Below are 13338 nucleotides of genomic sequence, written 5' to 3'. Positions count from 1 at the left end.
TAAAGAGATTATATTTTGAGATACAATTATCTTTCTTTTTGAGAAATAAACTTCAACTCTTTTGAGATCCTTTTTTTTTTTTAATGTAGTGAGGTAGAAGTCATAATGAGCTTTGGACCTTCCTTGTGCTGAGATCGCTGGCCACATCCAGCTTTGGCCTGTAGTATTACCACATGAGAGCTCTTCGGTTATCCCCGAGATGGGGAGACGGGCTGAGTGACTCTTCTCGGGCAGATCTCATCAGCCTCGCCCAATTGTGGAACCACAGTTGGCACGCAGTGCGTTGTGGATTAACCCTGGTAGGTAGCTAAGCACCACACAGCCGCTCACTTACTCCCCCACCGCCCACCGGCAGTGGGACAGGGGAAAAGAAAGGAAGAGTAAAAGCAAGAAAACTCATGGGTTGAGATGGAAATAATTTAATAAGCGGAGAAGTGGAAGAAAATAGAAAAAAAACAAAACAAAAGACGCGATGCAATGGCAATCACTCACCACCTCCCACAGGCAGACCGGTGGACAGCCAGTTCCCAAGCAAAAGATAGCTAACCTTACCTAAACCTCTCCATTTCACTGCTGAGCAGGACATTATATGGCATGGAATATCTCTTTGGTTAGTTTGGGTCACCTGCCTGGTTCTGTCCCCTCCCAAGCTCTTGCGCACCCCCACTCTGCTCGCTGGGGGTGAGTGAGAAACAGAGAAGACCTTGACGCTGTGCACACACTGTTCAGCAATAGCCAAAATACTGGTGTGTTGTCAGCATTGTTTTGGTCACAAACCTAAAACAGAGCACCATACCACCTACTACGAAGAGTAACTCCGTCCCAGCCAGAGCCGGTACGCGGTGATACCGTCAGCAACCCCAGCACAGAGGCAAACACGCCAAAAGACCCCGAGGGCCAAACTCCAACAGGTGACTGCACCAAGCAGCATGTGGGCCTTCGGCAATGGAGTTGGGGAGCCAAGATTTGCAGCCTGCTGCGTAATGTCACTTCACATAGAGGCTTAAAACAGAAACCTTCCTTTCTCTTTATAGGCGTGGAAAATGCAAATGTGGAAATTAAAAGATTTAAAGTTAAAATTAGGCATTATGGAATGCAGTTGGAAACCATTCACCTTTAAACTAATTTAATCTCTAAGCAAAAAAACAGAACTGCTGTGGTGGCCACATGTACTTATCTAAATGTTATGATTGGTCATGTAATATACCTGTTCATATTTAACCTTGAAAAATTAGAGGAAAGGCATCTGCATCATTTCCAGTGAACCAAACTCCAGAGAGTATTGGCTTCCCTGCTGAAGCCTAGGTACTCGGCTGGATTTTGCTTCGGTGCAAACAGTATTATGCATGCTGCGTACGAGAAGTTCTTCAGCTTTGCAGGTGGGTTGTGTCTATAAAAGCTGTATTTCCGGACACACTGATAGCTGGTGCATAATTTTGTATCTGAAGGTCTGTTGCTTGGATAATGAATATTCTTCTCAGATGTTCTTACGTAGCTGCATCGGCATGAATATGAGATTTCTGCTTCTACTTCACCTGCTTCTGCTTATTTCCCAGTTGAAATCAAGACAAATTAATTCTTGGTTTGGCCTTGTCCGTTTTTGTAGGATCGCACTACACATGACTTTGGCTTCAAAGCTGTGTAAGTAGGTGCCTGAAAAGACGATATGCTAAATGGTTTCAGGTAATTATAAAATTGCACAGTTAGTGTGCAATAGGATTCTTTATACTACTCATTTAAACCACAGAAATGGAAGTGCTGGTATTCACTTAAATACTTATGAGAGATTTCAAAGGGAAAAGGGGAAAAAGAGGAAAGAGAGGAGATATGAGACAGAGGAGACGAGTGTTACGATAGGAATGTTCAAAAAAAGAAAAACGTAGCTACAATGTCATACGGGTATTCCATAGGGAGATTTTCAAAGAATGTCATAAGAAAAGTAAATGAGAAGTGTATTTGGGCACAAATTGAAATACAGGAAATTCTAGTTGGAGATTAAAAAAAAAATCCTACGGTAAAGGTGATTGAATACTGGAGGGTGTTGCCCAGAGATGTCGTGGAGCCTCCATCCTTGAGGATGGTCGAAACCTGACTGGACACGGCCCTGAGCAGCCTGCTGTAGCTGAACCTGCATTCAGCAAGGTGTCGGACTCGATGATCTCCAGAGGTGTGAAACTGAAAGCCAGGTTTAAATGACATCGAATTGAAGTCTTTAATACAGATAAGAAAGAAAAAGATACGATGAAAGGTTCCCTCACTTTGGAAAACAATCCCTTCTGTTCTCATATGGTGCAATATAAACTATACTGTCATGGTTGTAAAATATTTGATGTTACTTTTGATGGTAACTTTAATATCTAAACTATGATAGCTCCATAATATGTAGGAGGCTTTGAAAGGCACGTGTTATTTAAGAATCTAATGCAACCCAACTAAAGGCTTCATTTATTCCTCTTACCAGGCAATGGATTTTCTTCACAGCCTGTGTTACCATAGGTTTTCTGTCTGCAAAAACACACCTTCTGCCCTGTATTCCTGCCGCACTGAAAACAAAACACAAACTGGGGAGACAGCATTGAACTGAATGTCACAGACTATTTTTCTGGCTGTCCAAGAATTCAAATTTTTTATCACTTTTTGGTAAAAGTAAGTACTACTTCAGAAAGTTTATAACTTGTTCAGTTTCGAGAAGACAGCCACTCCTTCCCAGAATCCTCTTCCCTCTTAAAAAATACTTATGCTCAACCACACTGAAAATGTAAATTTTCGGTCTTTTGAAATGTCACATTAAGCAACTCCCATAGCAGAGAAAAAATAAACACAACCTAATATGTTGTTCCAATTGCTCATATATAATATGTGCCCGATTCATTTTATACGCTTTTACAATAAATACAGGAAAACTCCAAACTTGTATGTCAATTATCAGTTACAGAGGAGTCAAAAGTTTTTATTGTTTACCTATTGAGGCTACGTGGAAACACTGATACGGAATATTAATTAATCAGTACCAGGAAAACACTGACATAATCAGCAGCACAAAAGCTGATGTTTTAAAAACAATCGACTGTCAACTTACCAGAAATATTTGTTACCTCGTTCATGTTAGGTTCATTTGGGGCTATGAGCTAATAGTAACGCTATTTCTGTAACACTTAACAGTTTTCTGCTTTTACAAAAATCATTGCTTTCAAGAAATATACAGCATAATTAAAGCTATTGTTGAAAAGAATAAGCAGACTGTAGTAATGGAATAGCAAGTTAGTCTTGTTGGATATGTATAATCTGTCGATCGTAAATGTTGAGTTTGCCACTTGCATCCGTCAGTAATCTTGTCAATTTAGTAGAACTCAAGAAGTTAGCCTGCTTCGTGTTTCCTTGGCAAAAAGGGAGAAACGGCACAGCAAACAGCAAGCACTCCAGTTCCCGCAGGATACAGAGCACCGCTGCGGATTTTGCACAAATGGCAGGATGATCTGGAAAAGTGGAGTGTGCTGAGTGTTTCTGTGTGCACAGATTGTACCTCGTGGCGAAGAGGTGAACTTAGGAAAAATGGTGAAAATAGGAATGCAAGTATCAGTTCACACACATTGTGGAAAAATAGCAAGCACATAGCAGACGTAACATGAGGAAATGAAAGTAAGTTTAACATGTAATTATTCTGGGGAAGAGATAAACAAGGAAAACTTTTTTCCATGGTTTTATATGCAAAGAAATTTCTTTCTTCTGGCTCCAACCACACAAGAGAGCAGACCTAAAATATTTTAGCAACGAGAGGTGTGTATTTGTATATATACGGCATGTGTGCGTTGACAAATGAGAATTATTTTCTTGGTTAAGCCAGCATAAACCGAGAGTAGTTTAGAAGCCCAGGTTAACACTGTTAACTGAGATCAGGATTTCTTCCGCAGATCGCGCCTATAATAAAGCATCTGTACTTGACTGCAGTCAGTGAATGAGAGGACGTTCACAAATACTCGTGTAAAGTGCTTTTGTTCATAGTAGGCAGAATTAAAGACAAACCTTTATAACCACTTACTTTACTTTTTCCAGTAAGCCTTAAAGGGTGTGCAAACTTCGTGAATTACAGTGAATTTCACCTATCAGGAGGACCAAAAAGCATCATTTCTACACTGGGCTAAAATCCATAAACGTACGCATGGAGAAGAAAGTCAATATTCTAGTGTGTATAATACCAGAGTGAACACTGCATCAGCTTTATTATTCTCCCTCAAAGTATAGATACAATTCTATAAATGCCTTTAATTGATGAAATGGTCTGCCAGCCAGAGCTTTCTGCTTCTGATGTGCAACAGGAAGGTAAATATATAAAAATGTCAAAATGCTGCTTAATCAAGATTGCTATTGCCTTAAAAAGCTGCATTCATTTCAGAGGGTAATTCTCAAATTAATTTGCTATCCATACTGTAGGAAGTTCCATGTGCTGATATTACTTGGTACGGTGTTTTTTTAGCAAAAACAAAGTCTGTATTTTCACAAAGACAATACTGCATACCGTGCTCTCTCTGTAGCCATTAATAATTCAAACTAATGCTAGCTAATTTAGCGCTGTTGCAAGTGGGAAATTACGCAGCTAACATGGGCGTGCAGTGCTTCAGCCTAATGTGACGACCCGGTGGTCTGTTCATCTCTCATTACCACACGAAAATAAGGAATAGGTAGCCTTTAGTCATTCTATGGATTACAGTTAAATAGAGTTTAATTTCTTAACTGCTAAACATTTTTTAACACGCTCTTTCCCAGCTATTTATTGTCAAATGGCATTTGATAAAAAGAGGTATTTGATATATTCTGCTAGTTATGCTGTTTCTACTAGTGTTTGAGCTATAAAAGGTGTCACTCCGTAGAATCCTAATAATGCTTGTGTTCCATTTTCTTCAAATGCCTTAGTTGCATATGTTTTATACAAAAGTTACTTTAGTTCATTCAAACCGGAAAGGCAAATCGTACAGTCTTACTGGTTACTTTCAAATGTACTGTTTCCATTTTTGTGTCCTTCACATCAAAATACAATGTTTGGAGCTTCAGGCTCTGTCACGTAAACAGTATATTAGTGGGATGCTTATAGTATAGTATCTTAAGGTAATACACCATACTGAAAAATTACTTCTTAGATGTAGCACAGTATTTCTTTTTATTCCTTTTTTCAGAGAACAGTTCCTGAAGACATACGTATTTAAACCTGTGGTCCACATTTGTGCTTGAAAAAACAAACACCTGCAAACCCCATTTTCCAGGTGCGACAAAGAGCTAAAAATGGCCTTCGCATCTAGCTCATTTTTATACATGAACTAGATAGGAAAAGGAGCTAAGGGGAAAAGAGTATAAACTCTCTAATATTTATTAAAAACTTTGCAATTTGCATGGGGTATGATCTGCAAATACAAAACAAGTAGGATTTTAAACAGGATTCTGTTACTGAATACCAACTTAAATAAGGCTGTTAATGAATGACAAGGAATGCATTGAGCCAACCACTTAGTAATTCTCAACAGTCTTACAAAAGTGAAGAAGATGGGTGTCATATAAAGTACCATGGTATTTTATGTTACTGTTTGTTTTCTTCAGGTAAAAGCAAAAGTGTTACGCTCAACGCGGCATCTTTAAAGGTGGAACAGGTGACTGACCCAAGTGGAATTTTACATTCTTTGGGAAGAAGTTACCAGCTGGTCAGCAGTGATATTATAATCATCTTGAAAGAAAGTTTTTAGGATGTTTTTGCATTTGAGGCTACATTGCAACATTCATGACTTTTCAGTGCTGGATGTACACCATGAACTGTTCACTATAATCCTCTTAACCAACAACTGAATGGACAGGTAGATGAAAACGACAATATAGACTCCTTACACCAGTCCGCGACGAGAGGAGCTGAGGTCTATCAGCAAAGGACTAAGTATGCAAAATACATCTACTTTTGTATTTTCCCCTCGTGATTTAAATAGTTAGTTGTCTCTACTGGTATTAACCTAGCAGATATTCTAAAGACCTTAAAAATGAAGTAGTCCTAAGTGGTATGACCTAAAACATTTTACCAATATGCTGACGAAGCATTATTTCTTAAAAACAAGTGTATTCTATTGATGTAACCAAAACAAACTGTACACATTTTGAAAATATTTATTAATATTACCACGTTAAAATTCATAAGAGCTATTACAAGAGTGCAAATCCCTCAGCCGTTAGCACTTTGTTGCTCCATATATCAAACTGCTGTCGCACCGAAGACAGTGAATTCCATTACTAGGATTGTATGATCCTGGGCTGCATACAACTATGGACAAAAAAAACCAAGGGAAAAATGTGGAATTTAAGTGATATTAATAAAAAAATATTTACATTTGAAATGTTTAGAATGCATCTTTACCTATTTGAAAAAAAGATCGGATTTTTTTCCAGCATTCTGCTAGTTGATGATGAAAAAATTGTATACATTTTATGTATCATCTATTTATTACACCGTATTTTTCTCTTCATCACTTTTCGCTCCATCTACTTACAGGGGGTGTGTCCCTCAATTACATTTTAATATGGCCTATATCCAGTAATGTTTTAAATAAACTGCAATAGCTGCTTGTATAAGTAATACAAGACAAAGTTGAAATCTAAGTTCTGATAATTATTAAGCAGTAATGAAAAAATACTACATCAAACCAGAAATCAGTGTATGTTCTGAATGAAACATTTTTTTCCTGTTGGATCGTGTTACGCCATTTGATGAAGTCTGTACAGTCATCTGCAGAATGACTTCATCACAAAAGACTAATTCAGCATTATGCTCTTGGCAGAAAAAAGCAGAATTTTATCTATTTGGTTATGACTATCCTGAATCATACTTCAATTTTGCAATGGTAGCCTTTCTTTAGGATAGATCTTTAATTAACAGCATTAGTATTCAGTACGCAAAGGTAATTAAGACCTTCCTTCCTTTTGCAGAATTGGTGCTTACCTGGTTATTGAGTTTTGCCTGGCTTAGTAATGACTTCTTAGTCACTACTGCACAAACCTTCGGCAGGATTTTCAGTATTTGGTTTGGTTTATCTTCGTTTGTTGAGGCTGGCAGGATTCACTTGATCCCCAGTGGCTGTTACTAGCTTGCCTAGCATTTTTTGCCACAGTTACTGACTGAAGAGGGTTTCAGAGGTCTTATGAAATGTAAGAGAGAAGGAGTCCTCTGCAGATGATGTCAAAACCTTGCCTTTTTTGTACATTAGTATAGGCAGACCATGATGGCTTTATGGGAAAGAGAAAGCTTTACAAATACATGTAACTAAAGGCATTTTCCAACCTTTCTGTCTGGAAAATCAATCATCTTGTGTACCGGAGGAAAAATTCTACTCTTTTTATTGAAGATTATAGGCACACTTCTAGTAAATCCTTCAGAATTTTCAGTTTATTTAATTGGAGCAAGGTAGACTTCTCTTACAACGGGATAAAAAGTTTATTTCTCAGAAGCGTCATCTGTTTGCTATCTAGCAGAAAGCATGAAAAAGAGAAAGGAATCTTCTGAAGTAGGGACCTGTAGCTTATTTAGCCAGCTGCTGGAAAGCTTCTTTAACAGGCAAACTTAACTTGTTTCAATCTTTTCACTAATGGAAAACTCCTATTGGTATACCTTCACTTTGAAAGTATAAACATCTTAGCAAAGTATTCTACATCTTTAACAGCATAGTTTATATACTTGCCACTTCACACCTCACAAACTGAAATGCACACAATGTCTTAATTTGTTCTCGTATCCTATAAGCTAACTAGTATTTTGCACTCGCTTCTGATTTTTAGGACTATTTCAATATTCTCTTGAATAATGTATTTCCTTTTGAATTTTCAAGTTACTATGTTTCAGTAATATAAATAATCACCATGCGGTGAGAAAGAACTGAAGAAAACCAAATTAGAACTGACTATTCAGTATCTAGTCTACTAAAAATACTACAGAAATCAAGCTCTGCAGAATAATAATACAGGATAAAAAATATTTCATAAAGCTAGTACAGGGTATGATACCAAATTGTCTCTCCAGAGAAGCCCTAAGAAACATAGGACATTCTGTACTGTATTAATCTCACAGCTGCATCTGATTTAAAAAAAAAAACCCTAAAACAAAAAAAATAGATTTATAAACCAGAAAAATGATATTTAGAAGTTTTGATGATGTGAAAGTGACTCAATTGCGTATGTTAAGTAAAATTTAATGGTGGATCATACCTTATGTAGCTGTTGCCAAAATATTTAATTAACTTATCCTGGAATAATGTGCTTTATTTAACATAAAACAGGGCTTTAAAAGCAGAAAAACATTAAAATCAAGATAAAATCAAATGAAATAATTTCTAAGATGTTTGTACTCATCAATTCTGTTTATTCAAGACTGCTTTACAGAGGCAGAAGACTAAATGGAATTATTAATCAGCAGTAACTCCATGTCTTTAAGTCATTGCCTCTACAAAATCACTCAGTAAACGGTTCTGCCTGAGGCTTATCTGGTACCTGATGAACAAAATTTTGCTATGTTTTACCACCAGTGTTTTCTGCCAAAAAGATTTCTCTAAAGATAGATACATCACACAGTGACTAATCAGGTTAACATGTTTAATTGACTAATTCAGAAAGAGATTTAGACTAGAAAATGGGAGTAGAAGGTGAGACAATAGCTCAATATTTAATGCCATTTTAATATAAAAGCAGAGGGGGGGGAAACAAATGAGGATATAGTATGATATAAAAGAACATGAGACTGAAGCATGGGGAAAAAAACGAATACAAGTTCTAATACAGGAGATTTAGATTGGTAGATGATGCAGCAGGTGAAAGGGTTATGCTTAGTGCACAGATTGTCTGATGGCAGTGTGAAATAAATGATGCATTGTTCACAGAGCACTGCACAACAGCGTGGAGGAACCAGAACTACTAGAACACTACATGAAACTAGATACTCTAAAAATAATAGAGGAAAGAGAACAGGTGTAACTGAACATCCAACTGTTTTGCTGTATGAGAAGTAAAAATGGAGTAGGTTTGTTTATGAAACCTGCAGAGGATAGGCATAGTTTTTTTTAGTTCTCCATGTTCTCGGGCCTACTCCATAACCTTTTCCATTCTGTCATATCCTCATCAAGACCCGGAGACTAGAAACAGTCGCACTATTCAAAGTTTAATGTACTTAAATTAGAAAGTCTGAGTAATATCTGTCTCCATGTTCCAAAACGGAACTGGCCCTCAGATGATAATCTGAGGTTTGCAATGTATCTGCAGCGATACCCTACGACTGGTGCTAATCTATGACTGGTAAGAAATGTATTATAAATTTTTCAGAAAAGGAAAAAAGAATCCATGAAACCACAGAACAGCTGATCAGACTTCTATACTATGTAAAGATTTAATGAATGAATGCTGAAACACATGCAGGTAAGTGGAAAGTAGTACAATTTGATGTTGTTTTACAATGAAGATAAACACGTAATCAATTTGAAAGCACCTGATATGGCAGCACATACAAATGTAATAAAACTACAGAAGATTACGATTAGAATAAAATTTAAAAAAGAGTACTGAATGATGCTTAAAAGGGAAATAAGAGTTGGAGAGAAATTGCTAAAGGGATTACTCGTGAGCTTGCTCTTAGACAGACTTTACTAAGTATTTCCACTAACAAGATTATCAGAAAAAGTCCCAATGAACTATGCTGACAAAAAAACTGGAAGAAGATGTGAGTAAGGACAAGATTTAAATAGGCAGGAAGAAATAACACAATGAGAAAGGCCTGTATATTTGTTTGATTAAAGAGGACTGTGAGCACGATCAGTCACAATGAAAAGGGGAAGCGTGGTAGTGTTACATGACTTGAGAGAGAGGTTCTTGGGACCAAAAGAAAAGCACTAATGATGTAAAAGGCACTGATAAGAGCTCATCTGAAATACCATGTTAAATTCTACTCACCCCTGTGCAAGAATATTAAACTCAAAATGGGGCATGTGAGATACAGGTTTGCTGAATGCAAACTCTTACAAAAAGCAGAAAGGAAGTAGTTGACTTGTTCTGATTATAAAATAGGAGACAAAAAAAAAATCTACTTAAGCTAAAGGGCATTCTCCCCAGCAGGGCAAATGAGTATGAACTTCCCATTAATTAATTTAGATTGAAAGCTTGATCTTCTAACTACAAAGCAAGAGTAGCTAAAGAGACCAAAACTCCCAAAGAGCTCTAAAATGGACCTTAAAACTTGTTTTAACTGGATTACAGGACCTTGTTCCTGCAACTACAAGGGAAACTATTGGATAACCCAAGAAGTTGAATGCTGCCATACTACCATGGAAATGTGTTTATCAAAATGTTTCTATGAGTAAGTGCATGTTTCGGAAAAAGCTCCCCCACTAACAAAGATACAGGGAAAATATTTTATTTTCTGTTTAAGTAATCTAGGGATTTTAGCAATTCACAACTAATTCTCCCATGTTAGCATCGTCTCCTGAGAACTACTGCATGAAATTTGGGGCATTGAAAACAAATGTAGAGAACTTACAGTGGACAGTAATCAGGCTGAACAGAGGTCTATCAAACACGACCAAAAAGACTGAACTTGAGGTGGTTTCGTTCAATGAAGACAATATCAGAAAAAAAAAAAAGGTCAGTCTTCTAGGATATAGAAAAGCTATTTCAAAGATAAACAGAATCGTTTCCAGATTTACTGAGACAGAACGAGAAGTAACAGGTATAAACTACTTCAAGGGAAATTACATAAATATCTTAGAAAAAAGCTTTCCAATGGTGAGGTTGTGCAGTGTTGAGTTATGTTTCCTTGGGAGTCTATGTAGTCTTCTGAGGTTTTAAAGATTATGCAGGATACATCTGTCAGGAATAACTGAAGCTTATATCTTGCCTTGAGGTAGAACAATAAGCAGAGGACCCTTTCAGTTTTACTGCCTATGATAGGGTGTTTTGGATTCTAGGAAAGGAAATTACTAGTTTTACCAAGAGGTCAACTAAGGAAAAGAGCGTATGTTTGAGCATGCTGACAGAATGACATCCTCAACTATGGGAAGTAGTAATCAGTCAAATTTCAGGCCTGACTGTTTCAGATTCTTAGGTACCTCAGATATGAAAGCTTGCCCCTGTATCTGCCAAAGAGGTGTCTGTTAGGATCCCAGCTGAACAGGGATCAGCTTCTTGGGTTGACACTGGTGTAGGGCTATGTAGTGTTTCTGTCTGGTGCAGGAGGTAAAGGAGCATGGCAGCCAAGAAAACAGTATTATTTTTTACTACTTATGTTAAACAGCCACCAGAGCTAAGACAAAGTTGTGTTTTGAGGAAAAAAGGAATACAAATTAGTTTAGAATGGAGTAAGATATTCTGGGGGAAAGCAGAATTGCAGTCTGTACAAAACAAATCATCCTAAAGAAGACATGCTTTTCTAAACTTGATTTTCATGTATCTTTCCTTGAAATCATGTGCAACAATATTCTGTATTACAATAAATGTAATAAATTTGATATTTATATATATCCCTTCCAGATATTTGTCACTTTTTGCTGGAAGACATGGACCAAAAAATTTAAGTTCCTTCTGATGAAGACAACAAATTGGAAAAAAACATCACATATGGAAACATTACACGTGTCCTGCAATTTTAGAGGTGTCTCTATTTTCTTCCCTATTCTTACTATTTCTTTTCAAAGTGTATTCCATTCTGTAAACTGTCGTTCAGTATGTAATCCAGTGTTTTCTTCCACCATTTCTAGGTCTGTAGGGAATCATCTCTGCCAAAAGGTTGACTACAGATTTATTCGCTATGTGTCTTGTCTTCCATTGTTCCCTTGAAACTTCAGGCTCAATATTTGGGAATCGTATGAATAACCTTTTCTTGGGCGAAATGCAATCTAGCAAAGCCACTCTTTAAAACACCGATCCACTCCTTAGCATCTAAGGAGGGTAGTATCACTCATTTTAGTATGAGAACTGACAAAAATAAAATTACCAGAAATCATTTCCCCCCTTTCCTTATTCTTCCAAATGGATCACAAATATTTATAAATTTAACTTTATTTTGCAAAGCTATGCAGAGCGATTATTTTATCTATTATTCTTACTTTACTCAGATCTGGAATGTAGCATTTAAGTTTGTAATTAGATGAAAGCATTGCATTATTATGCCCCCTTTCATAAATTTAAGAACAAAAATAATTGTCGTTTGTCTCATCGTAAAACACCACTTGAACCATACCTTGTCAGATTACAGATTTCCTATGCTAACTCTAAAAAACCCCACTGCTATCTAGAGGTCTGAACTTAATCTGCTTGATTTTAGTTTAAATCAGTCCATAGAAAGTGTAGGTCTGGCTTAAAATCTAAATCAACAAGGTCTTATGAAAGTTATACCCAAGTACTAACCTGATCTAGTACTGGTTACCTTGACCAGCCCAAAATAGTATGGCATAACGATTTTATAAAGTTAAATAGCAAAGTACTGAGTTCGATCAGAGCAAAAAACATTGTAACAATATTTAATACTTTGTACGATAGATGAATTTGTCACTTACCACAACACTCTGGACAGTCTGGATGTGTTAGAGCATTCATTCCATACCCTGGATAGCAGCGATCAACCCATACCATTTGCAGAGTACCTTCAATGTAGTATATTTCAGGCAACGGTTCAGAACTTTTCCTGCTAATTTCCACTTGCTGCTTAAAAAATCTCTCTATAAGGTGTTTTGCCTAAATTGAAACAATATTTTTTCAGAATCTTTGATGGAAAGAGGTCAGAATACAAGAAAAGACAAAAGAACGTGAGTATGAGTTAGGATTAAGATTTAAAGGATGTACCACTAAATCTTTTGATTGTAGCTGAATGGAAACAGGAGGACAATCTGATATTCTTGGATATGTTGTTTTTAATTTAGCTAAACCTTGATCAATTAATGCAATGTCTTTGAAAGTGTTCAGGATTATACAAATAGAACTTTAAAAGCTAATCCATGGCAATTTTGCCTACACTAGACATCTGTAGCCCAACATCAATAGACTTGCAGCTTTCCCATCTACATAGGTACTATTATTTAGGTTCACTTATATTTCAGACATACTTTCCACCTTTATTAGCTATTTCTGATCAATAAAAAGAAAATGTCAAAGGTGTCCTAAGCCAAGTTAAACAAGGGGATTATTATTATTATTATATCAATCAAATATCATCACAGAAGACTAATTCCCTTACTCAAAAAGATTTGCACAAATACAATCCTAGACAGGAAAAACATTCCTTTCAATCAGTGCAGAACCAGCAGCACAGAATCACAGAAATGTTAGAATACAAGGGAG

The 13338-nt window shown here is 36.7% G+C and overlaps 1 protein-coding gene across 1 annotated transcript in view; it reads right to left on the bottom strand.

Moving 5' to 3' along the window:
* Positions 1-6203: 6203 nt before the first annotated feature.
* ZPBP (zona pellucida binding protein) overlaps positions 6204-13338 on the bottom strand; it is a 32282-nt gene continuing 25147 nt past the window's right edge. The window contains exons 7-8 of the mRNA XM_076328966.1: positions 12558-12735; positions 6204-6295 (exon numbers count right to left, since the gene is read on the bottom strand). Coding sequence (XP_076185081.1) covers positions 6204-6295; positions 12558-12735 — 270 coding nt within the window. The remainder of the gene's footprint in view (positions 6296-12557; positions 12736-13338) is intronic.

This window comes from Aptenodytes patagonicus, chromosome 2 (genome assembly GCF_965638725.1).
Source record: "Aptenodytes patagonicus chromosome 2, bAptPat1.pri.cur, whole genome shotgun sequence".
In the NCBI taxonomy this organism is placed as follows: Eukaryota; Metazoa; Chordata; class Aves; order Sphenisciformes; family Spheniscidae; genus Aptenodytes; species Aptenodytes patagonicus.
This window is presented reverse-complemented; position numbering and strand designations above follow the sequence as displayed.